General features: G+C 35.7%; 1 protein-coding gene across 12 annotated transcripts in view; it reads left to right on the top strand.

Annotated features, from left to right (window-relative positions):
* The window catches only part of WNK1 (WNK lysine deficient protein kinase 1), a 162,373-nt gene that overhangs the window by 53,947 nt on the left and 85,296 nt on the right, over positions 1-23,130 (top strand). For 10 of the 12 annotated variants that reach the window (XM_049624844.1, XM_049624849.1, XM_049624847.1 and 7 more), the window contains exon 2: positions 19,373-19,545. In XM_049624844.1, coding sequence (XP_049480801.1) covers positions 19,373-19,545 — 173 coding nt within the window. Of the gene's footprint in view, positions 1-13,215; positions 14,853-14,873; positions 17,983-19,372; positions 19,546-23,130 lie in introns of those variants that run through there. The other 2 variants (XM_049624850.1, XM_049624848.1) reach the window with 2 other exon arrangements.

Raw genomic sequence — 23,130 nt, 5'->3', positions numbered from 1 at the left:
GATGGCTTTCTCTGTTGGAATAGGAAATTAGTTCATTAAAAAAGATCATAAGCAAGGGACAGCTGGGTGGCTCAGTTAAGCGTCTGACTTCAGAAGTTCAGTTCTCTCACAGATCGTGAGCCCTGCATCGGGCTCTGTGCTCACAGCTCGGAGCCCGAAGCCTGCTTCGGGTTCTGTGTCTCCCTCCCTCTCTGACCCTCTCCCCCTCACACACTCTCGCTCTCTCTCTCACTCTCTCTCTCTCTCTCACTCTCAAAAATGAATACACATTAAAAAAATTTTTTTAAAGGTTATAAGCAAAAAAAAACAGATTTAGAAAAAGTTCAGAGATACCATTTATATAAAAATCAAAATATATAAAGCAATATTATTCATGAATGTATACATAGGTTGTAAAACTAAAAAAATACACATAGGGGTGATGACTGCCATATTCTAGATAGTGGCTAGGTATGGGGAAGGAAAGAAAGAAATGGTATTTTTATTTCATATAAAATAATCTAAAGCAGATATGGCAAACCATTGTGACAAATGCAGAGAAGCTGGATATATAGATACGTATAACATTTCTCTCTGCTTGGAAAAGTTCATGTAAAGTTTCAAAGTATTTAAATTCCCTATATATCCACTGATCATATCATAACTGATTTTTTTTTAAATGTTTTTATTTATTTTTGAAGGAGAGAGAGACAGAGCATGAGCCCGGGAGGAGCAGAGAGAGAGGGAGACATAGAATTTGAAGCAGGCTCCAGGCTCTGAGCTGCCAGCACAGAGCCCGACGCGGGGCTCGAACTCACGAGCTGTGAGATCATGACCTGAGCCGAAGTCAGACGCTCAACCGACTGAGCCACTCAGGCGCCCCTGATTTTTTAAAAAGATACATTAGGGGCGCCTGGGTGGCTCAGTTGGTTGAGTGTCCGACTTCGGCTCAGGTCATGATCTCACGATTTGTGAGTTCAAGCCTCCGTCAGGCTCTGTGCTGACAGTCCAGAGCCTGGAGCCTGTTTCAGATTCTGTGATTCCCTCTCTCTCTGACCCTCCCCTGCTCATGCTCTCTCTCTCTCTCTCTGTCAAAAATAAATAAACATTAAAATAAAATAAAAAGATACATTAAAACCAATTCATTGGGTGAAATGACACTTGGATTAAGTTTTAATAATCATTAATGGGAACTAGTCTACTTCCAAATTAAACTTATTGAGAGGTCAGTATTGAGGTAGAATTATTTATTTGCTTTGGAAATAAGAAAATGTGAGATTTGTAGCTTACTTTTTCTCTTATTTAGGGAGTTGATATGATTAGTAGACATAATTTTTTTTTATTTTCTTTTTTAATTAATTTTTAATTTACAACCAAGATAGTTAGCATACAGTGCAACAATGATTTCAGGAGTAGATTCCAGTAATTCATCTCCTATGTATAACAGCCAGTGCTCATTCCAACCAGTGTCTTCCTTAATGCCCCTTATCCATTTAGCCCATCCCCCCTCCTATAACCCCTTTAGCAACCCTCTGTTTGTTCTCTATATTTAAGAGTCTCTTATGTTTTGTCCCCCTCCTCATTTTTATATTATTTTTGCTTTCCTTCAAGTTCATCTGTTTTGTATCTTAAATTCTACATATGAGTGAAGTCATATGATATTTGTCTTTTTCTGACTAATTTCGCTTAGCATAATACCCTCTAGTTCCATTCACATAGTTGCAAATGGCAAGATTTCATTCTTTTTGGTTGCCGAGTAACACTCTGTTATATCTACACACACACACACACACACATCCATATTTATATACATACATACACATACACACCACATCTTCTTTATCCATTCATCTGTTGATGGATTTGGGGGTCTTTCCATACTTTGGCTGTGGTTGATAGCACTGCTGTAAACATTGGGTTGCATGTGCCCCTTCGAAACAGCACACCTGTATCCCTTGGATAAATACCTAGTAGTGCAATTGCTGAGTTGTAGGGTAGTTCTATTTTTAATTTTTTGAGGAACTTCACACTGTTTTCCAGAGAGGCTGCACCAGTTTGCGTTCCCACCAGTAGTGCAAAAGAGATCCTCTTTCTCCGCATCCTCACCAACATCTGTTGTTGCCTGAGTTGTTAATGTTAGCCATTCTGACAGGTGTGAGGTGGTATCTCATTGTGGTTTTGATTTGTATTTCCCTGATGATGAGTGATGTTGAGCGTCTTTTCATGTGTCTCTTAGCCATCTGGATGTCTTCTTTGGAAAAGTGTCTATCTTGTTTTTTGCCCATTTCTTCACTGGATTGGTTTTTGGGTGTTGAGTTTGATAAGTTCTTTATAGGTTTTGGACACTAACCCTTTATCTGATATGTCATTTGCAAATATCTTCTCCCATTCTGTCGGTTTCCTTTTAGTTTTGCTGTTTCCCTCACTGTGCAGAAACTTTTAATTTTGATGAGGTCCCAATAGTTGATTTTTGTTTTTGTTTTCCTTGCCTCTGGAGACGTGTTGAGTAAGAAGTTGCTGAGACTGAGGTCAAAGAGGTTTTTGCCTGCTTTCTTCTCTAGGATTTTGATGGCTTCTTGTTTTACGTTTAGTTCTTTTACCCATTTTGAGTTTATTTTTGTCTATGTTGTAAGGAAGTGGTCCAGGTTCAGTTTTCTGCATGTAACTGTCCAATTTTCCCAGCACCATTTGCTGAAGAGACTGTCTTTATTCCATTGAATATTCTTTCATGCTTTGTCAAAGATTGGTTGGCTGTATGTTTGTGGGTCCATTTCTGGGTTCTCTATTCTGTTCCATTGATCTGAGTATCTGTTTCTGTACCAGTACCATACTGTCTTGATGATTATAGCTTTAATACATCTTGAAGCTTTTAATACATCTTTTAATACATCTTGTGATGCCTCCAGCTTTGGTTTTCTTTTTCAGGATTGCTTTGGCTATTCGGGGTCTTTTCTGGTTCCATACAAATTTTAGAATTGTTTGTTCTAGCTCTGTGAAGAATGCTGGAGTTATTTTGATAAGGATTGCATTGAATATGTAGATGGTTTTGGGTAGTAGCAACACTTTAATAATATTTGTCCTTCCAATCCAGGAGCATGAAATATTTTTCCATTTTTTTGTGTCTTCTAAAGTTTCTTTCATAAGCTTTCTGTAGTTTCCAGACATTATTTTTCTCTTAAGTATAAAAGGATTATATATAATATCTCATATGTATTTCAAGATATACATCAAGTACCTACCTAATGTAGGAAGTAGAACATTATCTACAACTTTGAAGTTGTCAATGTGCTTCTCCCCAGTAGCATCCCCTTGCCTCCCTTATCCTGAATTTTGCATTTCATTTTCTTAAGTGTCAAGAACAGGGTCCCTCAAAATTAAGTAATTTTAGAGTTTTGTGTGTGTGTGTGTGGTAAAATATACATAACATTAATTTATAAAAATGTACCACTTTGTAAGTGTATAATTTCAGTGGCATTAAGTATATTCACAGTGATGTGCAATCATCACCACCATCCATATCCAGAATTTTTTTTTATCATCCCAAACTGAAAATCTGAACTCATTAAACACTTACTTTCCATTCTACTCGTCCCTCAACCTCTGGTGGTAACCTCTTTTTTATTTTTTGTATCTGTGAGCTTGCCTATTCTAGGTACTTCATAGAAATGGAATCATGTAGTATTTGTTTTTTTGCATCTGGATTATTTGACTTAATATAATGTCCTCATGTTTCACTCATGTCATAGCATGTGTCAGAATTTCCTTTTTAAGGCTGAATAATATTTTGTTGTACATATTTATCACATTTTGTTTTTACCCATTGGCTATTGTGAATAATGCTTATAGGAACACCAGTGTACAAGTACTGACACCCAGCTTTTAATGCTTTAATGCACATTTTCTTTTAGCTAATATACCAAGGAGTGAACTTAACTGGATCATATGAAATTCTATGTTTAGCTTTTTGAGAACGTGCCATATTTTTCACAGTGGCTATATCATTTTACATTCCTACCAGTAATGCACAAGGGTTCCAGTTACTCTGCATCCTTGGTAACACTAGTTTGTAGGTTGTTTTGTTTTTTTAAATAATAGTCATCCTAATGGGTTTGAAGTGGTATCTCATTTTAGGTGTGTTTTAAAGGGAAAAGCTTAGGGGACCTTAATGTGACTTAAATTATTAAAATGTTACATGTGTAAATATACAACAGAATACACAGTCATACACAACTGTAAAATCAAAGCAGACTTGATTTAAACGCAAATTAAAACCAACTAAAATTAAATTAGTGTTTATCTAGTAGTCTGAATCAAATTGTTGCAGCAACCCTTCCCTTGTAAATAACTTAGTCTGGGAGTACCTAGGTGGCTTAGTTGGTTGAGCATCTGACTTTGGCTCAGGTTATGATTTCATAGTTTGTGGGTTGGAGCCCCATGTCAGGCTTTGCACTGGCAGAGGTGGAGCCTGCTCAGATTCTGTCTCCCTCTCTGCCCTTCCCCCCCATTCGGTCAGTCTCTCTCTCTCTCTCAAAAATAAACATAAAAAAAATTTATATGTAACTCAGTCTTACGAGAATGTCTTTTTCAGTTACAAATTATAACTTTAGCAATTTTATCTTTAAATAGTAAAGAAATTCAGAGTAAATAGTTGACTGGGGAAATATGCTGACATTAGGATATGCCAGTCTATCTGCAGCCAAAATTTTTTTTTTTTTTTTATCTGCAGCCAAAATGAATTTATTTACAGAATTAACAATACATGGAATTTCTAAATTGCCACTTAGGTTATTTGATTGCTAATGTAATTTAAAAAATAAACTGTCTCTGGGGCGCCTGGTGGCTCAGTCGGTTAAGCGTCTGACTTCGGCTCAGGTCATGATCTTAAGGTTTGTTAGTTTGAGCCCGGAGTCATTTGAGCCCCATGTCGGGCTCTGTGCTGACAGCTCTGAGCCTGGAACCTGCTTCGGCTTCTGTGTTTCCCTCTCTTTCTGCCCCTCCACCACTCACACTCTGTCTCTGTCTCTGTCTCTGTCTCTGTCTCTGTCTCTCTCTCAAAAATAAACTTTTAAAAACATAAAAAAAAAAAGTTACAGAGAGGGAGGGAGGCAAACCATAAGAGATTCTTAAATACTGAGAACAAACTGAGGGTTGATGGGAGGTGGGAGAGAGGGGAAAGTGGGTGATGGGCATTGAGGAGGGCCTGTTGGGATGAGCACTGGGTGTTGTATGCAAACCAATTTAACAATAAGTTATATTTTTAAAAAAAGACAATAAAAAAGATACAATGTCTGAAAAACGAAACTGTTGCATTCAACATACTTGGTAAGTTTTTAAATAAACTTATGGCATGAAAAAAATAAAATAAAAACATAATAAAAATAAACTGCTTTTTGGTCAACTAGTTGAGTCAGAATATGCATATATAAATTTGTAATTGTCTAAGTACAGAAGTCTTTTACCTATTCCCAATATGTCTGTAGTCCCAAATTAAGGAAATGCTAACTTGATGACTTTTTTCAGCAGTCTTTTTCACTACAGTGTAAAAATGGCCAAATGTGAATTAAATTCAGGAATACATATGGGATAATAAATCCCTATGAGTGGAGTAGCTGCCACAAAAATAATGCTCTTTATGTAATTATTTTCACAGTCTTGAAAGCTTACATGCAGTATGTTGAATTGTCAAAATAATTCTTAGTCAAAAAAGATGATGTTTCCATTTTATAGACATGGAAACTAAGACTCATGTCGATTACTTTAGCTATAGGAGTGCACAAGAAGAGATAAACATGGCATGTGAGAATATAGGAATCTACTCTCTGTGGTTTGTTATTTGGAAGTGTTGGGGAAACAAGGTGGATGAGAGTGGCTTTTGAATTTGGATTAAATGTAATATTTTTCAGATATATTTGTCATAAATCCTCCCTCTGGTAATTGATTCACTGGGGTTAGGGTAATGCCCCTAGAACCTTCTTGAATTAGTTGACAAGTGCTCCAGAAAATTCTTATAATTAGGCAAAGTTGGTTGATTTTACACAATTTCGAGCAAGGAAGGGACTTGGCATGATAAAAATAGTGTTTGGGGGAACGTCTATGTCTAAAGGATAGTTGAAGTAGGAAAAGTTAATAGTTATTTTGACATGAGATAGTTGTATGTTTTACTAGTTTGCAGCAGTGGAATGAGAAGTGGAGAATGATGGAATTACATCATGGGATTGAAAAGTTCACCTTCGTATTGCCTGGGAAGACAAAAAAAGAGAAATTGGGCCATTTAAATGGATAAGCTAATTTGTGGAAGAAACTTTGTAGGGTTGGAGATATATTGAGTCTTGGGTCATAAATTGTGCAGTAGATATTTGTAAATATTAATTTGAATTCCAGAATTAGTAAAGCATTACATTAAAATAGATCCTTTCAAACATGAACATAAAACTTCATTAAGGCAGGTGCACTTGTGCAAATTGGGCTTTCTGTTTTTGTTTTTACTTAGAAAATAAGCTTTCTGCATTTCTGGGTCTCCCTGTAAAGTGGAAATATTTATTCCCTGCCCCCAAGTAGGTATGAGAAGAAGGGAGAGGTTAAGACTGAGCTGATAAGGAGAGGATTCTAGAAGAAAAGTGATACACAAGTATTTAAATTTAATATGAATGTGCATGTTAGAGTCTTCTCCCATGTTCATTAGTTCTCTATCCTCCAACCCTCCCCCCCCCCACCCCAAAGATTTAAAAAAAATTTTGCCTTGGTCTTGTTTCCTTAGGTGAATACCTTGTCATGCACATTAAAAAGAAAATGAATTGGGGGCACCTGGGTGGCTCAGTCGGTTAAGCGGCCGACTTAGGCTCAGGTCATGATCTCGCGGTCCGTGAGTTCGAGCCCCGCGTTGGGCTCTGTGCTGACAGCGAGCCTGGAGCCTGTTTCAGATTCTGTGTCTCCCTCTCTCTGACCCTCCCCTGTTCATGCTCTGTCTCTCCCTGTCTCAAAATAAATAAAATGTTAAAAAAAAAAAATTAAAAAAAAAAGAAAATGAATTGTATTCTTATATACTGGACTTAATTTTATTGATTTCTGGATGAAATGAGACAAGTTTTGGATATCAAGCTCAGTGAATTCCCTGATGAGATTCTTGCTTTACAGTGTGTGCCTACAGCATTTGCTTTCCTGTGGGGGCAGATTCTTACCTGGATGACCCCACTAAGTTTCAGTGCTAATAACTCTGAGTTTTCAGTTCTGTTTTGTTGGTTTCCCCTTTGGCAACCTTTCATTGCCCCCATTTTAAAAACTTTGGAAACTTTCTTGTATCCACTACAGGGTATCATTTGTCTCTGACATATAAAATTTCCTTCCTATAATGAGCAAGAATTTTTTAATCTTTATCCCTGTCCACATTCAACTTCCCTTCTTGTCCCTTTGTCAGCCCTTTTGCTTTCTTTGCAAAGTTTTATTCTAAGGCCCTACCTATAACAATTGGACTTTAGCCCTCTCAGTTAATTGCCTTCACATTCAAATAAACTTTTGAATTTCAATAAAAACTTTTGAATTTATGTGAATGGCTAAACGTGTTCTGAGTTTTGCTATTTACAATGGATACTGTAAGTGAATATTTAGTGAAAATAGTTTTTTTTTTAATAGGACTAATAAATGTGTTTACTTTCTTTTTTGTGGTTCAGCTGTTCTAAGCTGTTTTGTAGCGTTAACATAAAGCTTTCTATATTTGCCAGGTTCTAGGTATGTTTGAATAGTTTGGTTTTTGTGGCCCCCTCACCCCACAAAGAGATGAGTGGAGAGAATCTCTTAGGCTCCAAATTTATATATTTGTGGCCCAGATTTGGGGATGAATTGGAGGATGCTTAATGATAGAACTATATAAAGTAGTCTAGTTTGGGAAAGCACTGTTAACTTTTTTGTGTAAGTAGATCATTTTTTTTTTTTTTTTTCTGCTTTGGAACAGATAACCTTTTTGTAAATAAATGAAATGCAAATAAAGATGCCAGATTGGGGAAAAGGGACTGATTGGGAGGAGTTATAACACCAGGGTTTGTTTTGTTTTGTTTTGTTTTTTACTATTCTTTTGATGACCTTTTTTGTCTCTGAAACTGGTACTTACTATTTCAGAATAGTTCTTAGAAGACTCCATGGAGAAGCAAGTAACACAATGTCATTTTTAAATATCCCTCTACCCTCCCTCACCCCCATAATTATCATTATCTATTGACCTGTTTAGGAAAATTCAGCTAACTGACTCTTTTCTGTAGGACAGACCCAATTCCTCTCTTAAGGGTACCAGACAGGAAGGCTATAAAGAAATTTGTAGGGAGTTTACTCTGTAGATTTGACCACTTAAAATCCAGATTTAATTTTCACATTATATTTCAAAACACCTTAAAAATACTGTTAATCGTTTTTGTTGTTAATATTTAAGAGTTTTTGTATGAAAATCATTATTTTGCTTCTATTATTTATTTTCCCACCTTTCCCCAGGCCTTCAAACTCTAATTATTCTGGAATTTTCAAGAAAAAGAATACAAGTTACCTACATAGTTTAAAAAACAAAGTATTTCATAGATAGAAGTATAAAATACTTCTGTCATCCTAGAATTGTTATTAGACCATGTAGGCCTATAAGAGATAGATATGCCAGACTTAAATAATTATTTATATGATGCCTATCTTTCAAAATACAGAATATTTCTTTAAAAAAATTCTTTATCAGGCGATAACTGAAACTGATGCTGCATTCAAAAGCAATGTTTCAAACTGCTTTCACCTTGAAGACAAGTTTTTATTTCTATATCCCAACACCCACAAATAGTATCACTTTAAAAGATGGAAGAGATGCCCAGATCTTTGCTGAGTCAGTGTGGTGCAAAAAATGATAAGAAGGGAGGACTCCAATATTGACCTAAAATATTTTAATCAAGGAATTCCAGGCACTTCTCCCCACCCATATTTTGATGTATAAACTTGTCATCTGTGGTCTTAATTTAGCGGTAAAACTTTGAATATTGCTAAAAATAAAATGCTACAGAAGCTTAAATGCTAATAAAACTTGAGGGCCAGGTATTTTGGGGTTTGCTTCTGGGGCTAATTAAGCAATAAGGATAGAATTGCTACTTCAGAAAATACTTAAATTTGAGAATAAAGGGAAAATGCCTCTAGAGGATGTTTAAAATAACTTCTTAAAAGCAAGCAAATGAAGATGTACAAATTGCTCTAAGGCCATTGTACTAAATACTAACATTGTGTTTCTCACCCAAGAAGAAATTGCATCAGCACATAATCCACGGAGCACTGTTATTTGGATGGTACTGAGATGAACAATTGTTTTAGTTGTGGCCCAGCTCCCCACTTCCACCCCTCAGCAGCCTGGAACTGTGCGTGTTATAGGAGGTCATGTGACAGTGATCCTTGGTTTTGTTCATTTAGCCTGTCTGAGCAATTTTATGTAGGTGGAAAGAAATGAATGAAATGAATAGAGTGGGTTAGCTGCATCAGCTCTAGTTTATACTGAAGATAATGAATGATAATGTTTCAAGCCCCCAGGAATATCCAGCTTGATAATGCTGGAGAGAAGGTGCTAAAAAGCAACAGTGGCTAATCTGTTCTAAATCTCATTTGGTTATTTAAAAATTTTATCATTGTCTTCATGATAACTTGATTGGCATGGTAATATTTAAATAATATATATTCCTCTTACTGTACCTTCAGTTATAACTTAGTAAAGAGACTAGTCCTTTTCAGTGAACCCTAGTTAATAACAGAAATCTCAATATGACTTTTCTGAGAAGAAAATAGTTAGAAACTTTACAAAATGTTTAAGATGTTTGTTTCTAGTATAGTAAATGGAACATGAGCTTTGAATCAAATCTTCATTTAATTCTTGGTTCTGCTTTTCATGTGAACTTAAGGGATATATTAATTTTTTTTTCTGAGTCTGTTTATTGTGTAAAAGTCATACTACCTAGTATTTCACAGAGTTTTTCTGAGAATTAATGAGAACAGAATTAAACAACCAGCTAATAAGTAGGAAACACTTGGCAAGTATTTTTAAAACCCCAACTGTCCTTACTGGTCTGTGAGCTTGTTGGTTTTGATCTGTTTTATTATTGTCTTAAAATGTTGGGGTCTGTTGGGGTACCTGGGTGGCTCATTTGGTTAAGTGTACGACTCTTGATTTTGGCTCAGGTCATGATCGTGAGTTTGAGCATCTGGCTCTGCCCAGTCAGCGCAGAGCCTGCTTGGCATTTTCTCTCCCTCTCTCTCTGCCCCTCCCCCGCTCTCTCTCAAAAATAAATAAATAAACATTTAAACAAATTTAGGGGTGCTAAAATAATTTGCTTCTGAGATATTTTATGAAATGCTCCTAGATTAAAAAATAGATTTAGTCATAGGTACAAGTTGACAAATTATTGAAAGAAGCACCAAATTACTTGTTTGAGTTTTTTCTTCACTTAGTTGATAGTCTGTACTCATGCAATTACATATTTCTAATTTTAAGTAAGGTTCTCAGACCCCTTAAAATAAATCTTGAATAATTTTCAGGGATGATAAAAATTACAGGTATTTAAAATAGCCTCTCTTGCAGCAGAGGTGACTTCTAGGCAAAATTAGATAAAAGTTAGTATTTCAGTAGAATTTTAAGACTGTCATTTATTGTGTTCTCAAGGAAAATTGGTTGTAGTTTTTAGGTGAAGAAAAAGTCCCTGAGTTCTTTTTCTCCCCTTCCTTTTTTGTATTTTGTTATAAATAAGTAGTTGGCAACTGTTTAACAATGGGCTTTTACAAATTATTTTTAAAAATCAAGTGGCAGCAGCTGTGGTCTTTTTTAGACTTACTGAAATTCAGAGTCAATTTCAACTTCAATTCTTATCTTTCTTTTAAGTCCTAGAAATTTCTTTTATTCCTGGGAAATGCTAACTGCTTGTTAAGGATATATACGCACTTCTTTCTTTTCTTGGAAAGCACTTTCATGGATTCATTCAACATATGGCTATTTAGCAAGTTATGCTAGGTTGTCAGATACCAAAGATAGAACACTGAAAAAGCATTTTGTCACTGCTTTTAGAATAAGTCTCAATGCAATATGACTTGTGATTAAGTGATACAAAAGAGGCATATACATAGTTTGTAAAAACATATAAATAAGGAAGGAGGATGATAACCTAGAGTAAGAGACAGGGGAGGTGTCCCTGAGGAAATGAATTGAATTGATCTTTGAAGGATGACTGGGCATTAACTAGGCTAAAAAGGTTGATAGAAGGGCATCCTAGATAGAGGACATGGCACGTATGAAGGACCTGTATGGGAAGGAGCATAACATGTTTGAGAATGCAAAAGGTTAGAGTGATAAGAAATGAGGCTTGAAGAAAGGGCAAGGACCATATTATGTGGGACTTCGTAGGTCACAGTGATTTTTCACCTTTGTCCTAAAGGCTGTAGAAAGTTATTAAACAGTTTAAACAGGATTATGACAGTATTTCATTGAATCTAAAACTGCAGTTGTGTGATGCATTCTAATTTCAGATATGTGAAAAATGGTATTTCTAAAGATTATGTAGGCATACCTTCGAATTGATTTAATTGGCACTAAAAAATTCTGACTGTATATGGCAAAAATGGAATAACAGATTGTATAAGGGTAAGATTAGGTTTGGGAAACAACTTAGTAGGTTATTGCAGGAATTCAGAAGAGATCATGATGGCTTGAAATAGGATAGTGGTGGTAGAGAAAACATAAGTAAATTACTTTGAGTAAGTTTCAGCAGAAAATTTACCCAAGCCTTGTGTACTTTAAAACATTATTGAAAACTTGGAAATACAGATGTGATAAACAGTCTTGAGATTTTAAATATAATTAAAATTTAAGTAAAATAGACTGATCTGTGCTAGTGTCTTTCACATATAGTAACAATTTCTGCCCAGAGTTACGTATCAGTTGAGAGAAAACATCTCACAGTTGAAGGTTCAGTATGTCTTTTAAACTATGTAAGAATTTTGTGAAAGCCCTCTACAGAAAATCAGTCAGACTTAAATTTAATTTCCTATTTGTACAACAGTGACTATATTTACATAATTTATATTTAAGCTATTACTCTTTTTTTTTAATGTTTATTTTTGAGAGAGAGAGTGTGTGAGTGGGGGAGGACCAGAGAGAGAGGGAGACACAGAATCCAAAGCAGGCTCCAGGCTCTGAGCTGTCAGCACAGAGCCAGACGCAGGGCTCAAACTCACAAACTGTGAGATTATGACCGGAGCCGAAGTCAGACGCTTAACCAACTGAGCCACCCAGGTACCCCAAGCTATTACTCTTAAGTAGTACACTTCCTTATCCTGTGTAATGTATGTTCCAAATTTCAGCTAAAATGGTCTAGTGTAAGTAGTTTCCAGCAGTTCTGAACTATGGGTGAATAAACAAATTTAAATAAAATATAAGTTTAGATCTCATAGTTCACTGTTATTAAAGTTTGAATCTCCTCACCTCCAATCTATATCCTACGTTTCCAATGTTTACTTTTTACAGATTCTTGTGGTCTTAAGCATTTCAAGTGTTACATGACCAGAACTGTGGGGACTTTCATGCCTGTGATCTCACTTTTAATCCTTAGAGTATCCTGCTGATATGGGTTCTTCTTACATGCCTAACTCTAGCTTGTGCACACTTGTGCACACAGAATTGGGTCTTTTGTGATATGCTCTCAGTATACCCGGTTTTTTCCTCTTTATCATACTGAATAAAAGTAATGCCTGTGCCTCTTACAGTGTAAAGTCTAGAGAGCAGGAACCTTGTCTCTGATGCTCATCATATCCTGTTGTCTGATGGCAGGGTACTCAAATATTTGTTAAAATCAAGCAAATGTTTATGAAGATACACTATAATTGCTAAAAACTAAAATGGAGGTTGCATGCTACAGAAGATAAGAATATTTATCAAGACAGTCAAGAAGGTAGACTATATATTGGGGTGTCTAGGTGGCTTAAGCATCCAACTGTTGATTTTGGCTCAGGTCATAATCTCATGGTTTGTAAATTTGAGCCCTATATCGGATTCTGTGCTGACAGTGTGGAGCCTGCTTGGGATTCTATCTCTTCCTCTCTGCTCCTCTCCCGCTTACGCATGCACTCTCTCTCTTTCACAATAAATAAACATTTAAAAAGAAAGTATACTATATGTTAAAATAAATAATGTCAGTTTTAGGTAGAAATCATAATTCATTTGGCTCATGTGTTCTATCTTTTTTTTTTTTTTTAATGTTTTATTTTTGAGAGAGAGAGAGAGAGAGAGGGAGGCACAGAATCCAAAGCAGGCTCCAGGTTCTGAGCTGTCAACACAGAGCCCAACACGGGGCTCGAACCCACAAACTGTGAGAGATCATGACCTGAGCCAAAGTTGGGTGTTTAACTGACTGAGCCACCCAGACACCCTGTCATGTGATTACTGTCTTGTAATTGTGTTCAGACTGAATTAACTTCATAGTTTCTTTAAGTTTTCTTATGTATAAGCAATCAAGGGTTTTTCTTCTTTCTGTATAAATTTTCCTTAAATGAGGAATATTTAGGAATGAATGTATGGTAAGGAAGATTTTTAAAAAACATTGGGAAGTTCTATTATAGATCAATAAATAGAAAATAAAACAAGCTGAAAACTCTTCCCACTGTAAAACACTAGATATTTTGAAAATTTTGATCAAAAGCACAATAAAAACCTATCCTTTTAAGTGCATAACTAAGCTTGTAGATATGTAAGGATGATCTCCCAAGATCTAAAAACTAAGAAGAAACAAAAAAGTAGAGTGGGAGAAGTGTGAACTGACACTAGGACTTTTCTGAGACAGTTGCCAGTCTCATTAATAACTAAGGTATGGTTTTACCATCTATCTAATGATAGATGAAGTCTCAAGCCCAAGCAGGTAGTGGAACTGAGATGCAATAAAGTTGTTCCTTGAAGAGCTACACCTTTAATGAAAATATGGACTAGAGAAAAATTAAGTTTCTGAGACATGGAAAACAGAAGGTTCTTCAGGTCAGGTGAAAAAAAGTTTACCCTGAAAATTTATAAACAAGGACATGTATTGACACACATAATAAGATTTGAGTTTGAACTGATTGCATGGAGTTAATGGCCAAGACTAGTAATATTCCTAGGACATTCGGCCTAAACAAACTCTGAACTGATCCACCGATTTACTGGGATACATCCACAACTGAGCATATTCCAAAATACAAATCACAGTTTAAAGTAACCATTTTATGGGCGCCTGGGTGGCTCGGTTGGTTAAGCATCTGACTTCGGCTCAGGTCATGATCTCGCAGTTTGTGAGTTTGCACCCCGCGTCGGGCTCTGTGCTGACAACTCAGAGCCTGGAGCCTGCTTCGGATTCCGTGTCTCCTCCTCTCTCTGCCCCTCCCATGCTCATGCTCTGTCTCTCAATAATAAATAAACGTTAAAAAAAAAAAAGTTAAAGTAACCATTTTATTCAATATTGTAAGTCACATGAAGAAACAAACCACCACAAGTGAACCAAAACCAATAGGCAAAATCAGAGCCCCAGTAACTCAGATAAAAGTGTAATTGAACTGAGCCTTTAAATTATTTTAAAGAATTAAAGGACTAAAAACGGAAATGACAAAAAAACATCAAGTTAGTGTTGGAGTGGGTAGTGAATGACTGATTTAATAAAGACACAAAAAGAGATTCAATAAATCAAAATGCATTACAGTTAAAAACTAAATGGCAAGTGCTACTACTTTCCTCAGTCATCTGGTTTTATATACTTTGACTTTGTCCTTTCACTCACTGTCTGTTCTCTAGAAAAGGAACATTTTAGGAGGATAACCCAGGATCTCTGCTGCCATGGACCTGAGTCTCAGTGGACAGGGTATGACTTGTGGATGATTGCAGCCTTTGGTTGAGAGTGGGAATAGAAGTGATTAAGGACTGTGAAAGGGGATTTTATGGAACTTTGAGAGAGGTCAAGCTTGCAGTGATAATTTAGAGATGGAACAGAAGGAAGGTCTGCAGAAGGTGCTGGGAAAACTTACAGGTTCATGAAGCAGGGAATGAGAATGAAGGTTGTAGAGGTTCATTGCAAATTCAGCTGCCAGTTATCATGTCTCATTCAAAACTCCATGTGTTAGGGTTACCACTGAGTGGGAAGGGACAAATCCTACCCCCAGGCATTGGGCCTGGTGAAGTGGCAGCAGAATTCCTTCCCCACTGAAACTATTAGTTAAGTGCCTAGCCTTCTTGTTCTTCTTTTTTCTCTCCTAGCTTTGTTTATGATGCTAATGAGGAGAGTAGGGACTGGAGTGGTGGCTTGAGTACTTCTGGTGACAGATTGACAACTTTGTTTTATTTTCTTTATGGATGTTTAAATATGTGCCTCTCTTACCTATATACCTAGCCCTCTAAGACTTGTATGGTTAGTTGGAAGTGTTCATATTTTTTGTGTTCATTCATCACTTATTTCTGGATCAGGGACTGAGACCTTGCCACATGTCTTTTGTATCCCTTGCTCCTTTGGACTTTAAAGTTTGATTAATCTAAACAAATTTTTAGGAGGTAATAACCAGTTTAGATCTAGTAGTAGCTTAGGAGTGACTTAGTGAGCAAGATCTCAGAACATTGTCCAGAAGATAAAGAAATGGAAAATGAGAGAGAAGTTAAAAGATAGGAAGAATGGAGTAGGTTACACACAAAAACACAGACACACAGCACATATAAACACATACATAAATCTTAGAAGAGAAAGGAATAGGAGAAGGCAATATTCAAAGAGATAATAGTTGATAATTTTCCTGACTTGAAGACAAATACTTGAAACTTGTGGCTTAAAAGCACACTCAGCGCCATTATATATACATAAAACTAGATGCCTGGTAGTGGAAGTACAGAACACAATTTAAAAAAAAAAAGTCTTGGGGCACCTGGGTGGCTCAGTTGGTTAAGCATCTGAATTCAGCTCAGGTCATGATCTCACAGTTTGTGGGTTCAAGCCCCACAACAGGTTCTGTGCTGATAGCTCAGAGCCTGGAGCTGCTTCGGATTCTGTGTCTCCCTCTCCCTCTACCCCTCCCTGCTTACACTCTGTCTCTCTCTCTCTCTCAAAAATAAATAAACATTAAAAAAAATTTTTTTAAGGCTTTAGAGCAAGTAGAGAGAAAATACAGATAAATTTACAAAGGAGGACATTTATACTGACAGCTGTAGTAGACAACAGAACACCGCAAAACAGTATCTTGAAAATGCTGAAAGAAAAATAAGCCAACCTAGAATTCTACACCCATCTAAATTATCATTCAAGAGTCGTGATGGAATAAACATTTCAAACAAATTAAGATTACACCACTATTGGAATGTTTACTGAAAGAATTGTGAAAAATGTATTTCCCAAAAGAAGAAAAATAAGCCCAGATAAGGGAATAAGGAGCAAAATGGAAATGTGAATAAAAAGATATGTGGGTATATATAAGTAAACATATACTGTTTAAATAGTAATTATAATGTTGTCTTAAAGAGTAGTAGGATAGTAGGGAACTAAAGTATCAGGCAAAAATAATATATAAGATAATTGATATCAGAGGAGTGATGAGAATAGTACTTTTTATGGTATATAAATTTACAATAAAAAATTTTTTAATATATACTACTTGGGAAAAAGAGTTGTTGGGAGAGCAGATTATCTGTACAATCTCCATGTCGTTACAAGTTCTATGCCTTTAATTAAAATTCTTGATAATATCCTGATATTTTAGGTGGTTTATGCTGTAATTTCTATATTATAAAAATAAAAGTCTTATTGGAAAAAATAGCTAAGATAATTTAGAAAATAAAATTGAAGAAGGTGTTATAGGAAGTGGTTCTACCAAGAATGAATTATTATTATTTTTTTTATTTTTAAAATTTTTTTTTAAAAATGAATTATTTTAAAACTATAACAAGAAAGCGTGATATTAGTGCAGAATAGACAGACCATTGTAATAGAATATAGAATCCAGAAATAGAATTACACTTATATGGAAAGGATGGATTGTTCATCCAATAGTATTGAGTTATTGGTTAATATAGAAAAAAACAGCCAGTCCTTCTTTTATCCAACCAAATAAATTACTCAACAAATAAATTCCCAAGTGTGGCAAACAAAACAAATTTATATTTTAAAAAGGAAAAACATATGGCCTCAGTGTCTAGAAGAATTACTTGAAGACATAAAGCCACAAAGTAAAAGATAAATTGAACTATAGTCAAATAAAAACATTGAAATCAAAAGACTTCATAAGCAAGGTGGAGATACGAAACACAAATTGAGAAAACATATCTGTAACATAAAATTAATAAAGAATTAGTATCCAAATTTATATTGAGAACTTATACAAAGAAGGAAAGCAACAAATGATATGATTGGACATCTCACAGAAGAAGAATATGAAGTAGCCTGCAAAGAAAACAAAGTTTTTCTCACTTATTTTTGACTCTCAAAATGTAAACTAAACAATAGGATATGAGTTTATACCCATCAAATTGATTAATGTCTGATAATACCAATTGCTGGTGACCGTGTGCAGCAGAAACCTTCATACAATGCTATTAAGAGAGTATATTTGGTACAGTCCCCTTGAAAAACAATTTGTTGATACCTATGAAAATTGAAGGTGCCTATTTCTTATGTATGATTAATTCTAGACATGTATCCTAATAGTATTTTTTTTGTGCCTCAGATCTCCTTTGAAAGCTAGAATAATGTTTTAAGTCTGTATAATAAAATACATAGGATTAAAATGGAAACTGATTATACTGAAATAGTTACAAAAATTTTTAAATATGTGATGTAGTATGCATTATTAGTGCATACTAATAAGAGCAACTGAAAGATCTAATAGCTGTCAATTTCAAAGTAATTTGATTGATGTAAATGGTATTTTGAGATAATCTATAACCACTGTTACATGATATCAAAATATCTAGGGCTATTGGTGACAAAAATCACAAGGATTGCTGAGTGCTCTCAGGTATATATATTCATAATTGATGTATGGGCTTATTTCTGGACTGTCAACACTATTCCTTTGGTCTATACATCTGTCCTTATGCCAGTACCACACTGTTTTGATTGCTGTAGCTTTGTAATAAGAACCTGTGTCCTAGACACACACTTTAATGTATGTCCAGGGAGATTAATACTGTAACACCACTGCAGTATTGAGTAGCAAAAAATGGGGAAGAGTCTAAAGATTAATCAATAGGAGATTATATAAATTGTGATATATTTAGACAGTGAGTAACTGTAACAGTGATAATGAACAAAGCCAAGTTACAGTAATATGGTAGATATCTTGTAGTCTCCTTGTGTATCATCACGGGTGATCTCAATACTGAATGAAAACAAGCTTTCAAAGAAAACATACTCTGTAACATCATTTTATGAACTTTTAACATTTTAACCCAAAGTGTAAATACCCATTTGGGAATGGTATGTCCAAATTCAGGCTAGTGGTTATTAAAGGGTAAGGAATAGTGACGGGGGGAAGGACAATCTAGTTACATAGGAGACTTTATATCTAGAATGTTTATTTATGTGATGGACACATTATTGTATGCCTGGAATATTTTGTTAAAATATGTATTGCATGTTTTGATAGAATATTAATATGGCAGAGATAGTTTCAGTTTTAATATATAGAATAATTCAGAGTTTGTTTATTTGGGATTTTGTCAAGGGAAGATCAACAAATTGTTTTTCCCTAGTTCATTTCAGAGAAGTGAATTAACTTACATAGTGCCAGGTGCTTTAAACATGTGATAAAGCATACCTAGTAGATTAATATATTCATAAAGAAAATTCTGATCAAAGCAAAGACAGAACTAGAATTTATATTTAGATCTTTTTACCTCCAAAATCTCATACCATATTGTTAAGTTGCATATCTAGCAATAAATGACTTATTTTAGAAGTGGTAAGTTAACTGCACCTACAAAATGAGACCATCTCTGAGGCATACATTAACAATAAAGATGCTGAAGTAATCTCAAGCATGACATTATAATCTAGTTTTCTTAAAGATACTTTAGCCTGTTGTCATACTGCTGAAAGGCTAAAGAAATTACTGGTCTTTAGCAACTGTAGTGTTCCTGTTTGAAACAGTATTGATCATCATAATTTAGTACACATTTAGCATTTAAAATTATTTTTGTGTGTTTTTCTATTTGAACTATTTTATTTTTATCCAAGTATAATTAACATATAGTGCTATATTAGTTTCGGGTATGCTGTATGATTCAACAATTATACCTTTCTCAGTACTCATCATGATAGTGTACTCCTAACAGCATTTAAATTTAACTGTGTGACTTCGTGTTTTGTTATTTTAAACCACGTTCTGTTCTGGTTCTTGATTTTAGGATCGAAAATTAACAAAGTCTGAGAGGCAGAGATTTAAAGAAGAGGCAGAAATGTTAAAGGGCCTTCAGCATCCCAATATTGTTCGATTCTATGATTCCTGGGAGTCCACAGTAAAAGGGAAGAAGTGCATTGTTTTGGTGACTGAACTAATGACATCTGGAACACTTAAAACGTAAGTCTATCAATATTATCAAAATTGACCAAGAAGTACGAAAGAACTTGAATTTTCCTATTTTATCAGTCCTGCTTTTGTCACCCAGTGTACCATGGAGGGAACAATCGTTCCAACTGTTATTAGCACATTTTCTTGCCCATAAAGTCCTCTGGTGTATAAAATGATTTGATAATTATTCAGTAGTAATATTAAAAAGAGAAGTTATTACAGAATAAACCTAGTTATTTTAAACCCTGTTGATTTGGGGTTCTAAAATTGAATGGCTAAGGGATTGTGAAATCAAATGGCAAGGTAGCCCTCTAGTGGTTAAAATGAGGTTGAAGCTTATTGAGAGGACTTCTCCATTTATTTTTATCACCTTGTACAGTTTTTGCTGCATCTCTGCAACTATTATGTCAAATGCAAATTGTGCTGTAGCAGTTATCACTAGTTTCATTTGTTATAGTATTAGAAATTAATGCCCAAACAGCTAGACTCATCATTTCTTTCAGGAAAACAGGTCAAATGCAGAAATTTCTTGTTCCCTATTACAGAGTTTTAAAGAGTTGGAGTTTAGCCTTTGGGAATCACAGGTGTTTTCCTTACTCAGGAAAGTACAAACGACCCTTGAACAGCATGGAAATTAGGGGTACTCACCCTCCATGTAGTTGAAAATCTGAGTATAACTTTTGAATCCTCCAAACAATTACTTGATGGCCTACTGTTCCAGCCTACTGCAAGCCTTACTGATAACATAAACAGTTGATTAACACATATTCGTATATGATATGTATTATTTACTATATTCTTTTTTTTTTTTTATGTTTATTTTTGAGAGAGAGCACAAGCAGGGGAGGGGCAGAGAGAGAAGGGGACAGAGGATCCAAAGTGGGCTCCATGCTGACAGCCCAGTGTGGGGCTCGAACTCATGAACTGTGAAATTGTGACCTGAACCGAAGACAGACGCCTAACTAACTAAGCCACCCAGGCACCCCTTATTTACTGTATTCTTATAATAAAATAAGCTAGAGAAAATAAAATTATGAGAAAATACATTTACAGTGCTATACTGTAAAAATCTGCATATAAGTAGACCTGCAATGTTCAAACCTATATTATTCAAGGGTAAACTGTAGTATAAATTATATGGTTTAAATTTTTTTATTGTGAAGGAATTGGATTTTTTTTTAAGTATCTTTTTTTGTTTAAGTTTATTTATCTTGAGAGAGAGAGAGAGAGAGAGAGAGAGAGCAAGCCAGGCAGGGGCAGAGAGAGAGAATCCCAAGCAACCTCCATGCTGTCAGCATGCTGTCAGTGCACAGAGCCCGAAGCGGGGCTCAAACTCATAAACCACGAGATCATGACCTGAGCTGAAACCAAGAGTCGGACACTTAACTGACTGAGCCACCCAGGTGCCCCAGATACAGATTTTTTTTAATTGTCTCTTTAGTATGTATTAATTTCTGACTACTTTTCTTTAGTTAATACTACTGAACTGATTCATCACAGGTCTTTGAAACATAGTTTTATATTTCCTGAATGTAGTCACTTGCATGTGTTCTTGGATGCTTAAGATTAACACACTGAAAAGCCAACAAATTATTTCCCCCTAGCAAATTCTAGTTTCCACACCCAGCTTCTCAAGTATTTATGGCAACATCTTTACCCTAGTCATCCAAGCTTCTTGTTATCCAGATGTCTTTTTCTTTCACTAGACTGTGCTCCCTAGCACTATGCTTTAAACTTGGTAAGTATTTGAATGAATTGAGGGAAATTGTGTGGTAGTAGTAGTTTGTGTGTATATCTTCATCTTGAGATTCTTTTCACCAGTTTGGACATATTAATGGACTGTCAGTAGTCTGTCAGGCATATCCTACAGGAGTACTCTATAACAGTTTATTTGTTTTAAAAAGTTTATTGAAAGGCTTTGGGTAACATAGACTAAGCTTCTTTGGAATTCCACTCCCACCCCCACCCCCACCATCAACAAACTAAAATGTGGAATATAATAAAAGCTTTTTCAGTACATACCCAAGTTTTTAAAGAAAGAAAGAGTGACCTCCAGATGAAAGGACAAGTGGAGGTAACTAAAGGCCTAAACAGTAACCAATGTTTTGGCAGTCTGTTGGGTTTTCACATCATATATAGGGCTTGAGTTTTGGATACCAAGAGTTTTATTGTCCATGCCAGGACAAAAGGCCTTAGAACTCAGCAGAGAGGGGAACTTGAACTTAGCCTGTGTCAAAACCTGAATTATTAATAAAAAGGGAGAACTCTTCACCCCAGCCAGTGAAAGCTACAAGGAATTTTGCCCCTCTGCCCAGCACTTAGGATAAGAGGGGGAGTCCCTATGAAAAAAACCAGAAATCTCAGGTCATGTGTAGATGGCTCTATAATATAAATGTAGACTACCAGCTTGGTGCAGGGATCACAAATCAAGGAATGAAGATTCTAATTGGTCCAGAATCCAATGAAAACTCCGAGGGACATTTTCAGCATTTCATTGGTCATTATGTACGTGGATAAAACAGTCCCCAGTGAAGGTGACCTCACAAATTACAAGTCACACACAGTAATATGATGATCAGATACAACTGGAAAATAACATTGGAATCAAAGATGCTATTGACAACTCTGAAAGTGAATACAAAATAAGCTTATAAGTACAAAAAGATGTCACTAAAGGTATATGTAAGTATATACAAGTATATAAAGTGATAAAAGGAGAGAAACCATGATTAGAAACCATAGTGAAGGAATATAACTACATCAAAAAAGTTCAGGCAGGGGCACCTGGTTGGCTCTGTCAGTAGAGCACGCAACTCTTAATCTCTTGGGATTATGAATTTGAGTCCCATGTTGGGCATAGAGATTACTTTAAAAAAAAAAAAAGAAAGAAAGAAAAGAAAGTTCAGGCATAATTAGAAAAGATCCAAAGACTTCTAGAAATAAGAATAAATCATTGGAATGCCTGGGTAGCTTAGTTGGTTGAGTGTCCAACTCTTGAATTCAGCCCAGGTTATGATCTCATACTTCATGGGTTCGAGCCCTGTGTCAGGCTCTGTGCTGACAGCACAGAGGCTGCTTGGGGTTCTCTTTTTTTTAAGTTTATTCATTTAGTTTTGAGGGGGGGGGGGGGAGAGAATGAGCAGGGGAGGAGCAGAGAGAGCAGGAGAGAGAGAATATCCCAAGCAGGCTCACGCTCCACTGTGAGCCTGATGCACTGCTTGATCCCAAGACCCTGGGATCATGGCCTGAGCCAAAATCAAGAGTCGGATGCTTAACCAGCTGAGCCATCCAGGCATGCCCCCCCATCTTAATCATTTTTAAATGTACAGTTCAGTAATGTTAAGTACATTCACATTGCTGTGCAGCCATTCTCCAGCACTCTTCAAACCTGCAAAACTAAAACCCATTAACATGATTACCCATTACCCATTACTCCAGCCCTTGGCAACCACTGACTGCTTTCTGTCTCTGGTTTTATCTGATCAAGATATTTCATATAAATGGAATCATAAAATAACGGGGTCTTTTGTGTTTGGCTTCTTTAACTTAGCATAATGTTTTCAAGGTTCGTGATGTAGCATGTATCAGTATTTT

Source organism: Panthera uncia, chromosome B4 (genome assembly GCF_023721935.1).
Source record: "Panthera uncia isolate 11264 chromosome B4, Puncia_PCG_1.0, whole genome shotgun sequence".
NCBI lineage: Eukaryota > Metazoa > Chordata > Mammalia > Carnivora > Felidae > Panthera > Panthera uncia.
The sequence above is the reverse complement of the archived record's forward strand: the minus strand, read 5'-3'. Positions and strand labels throughout refer to the sequence as shown.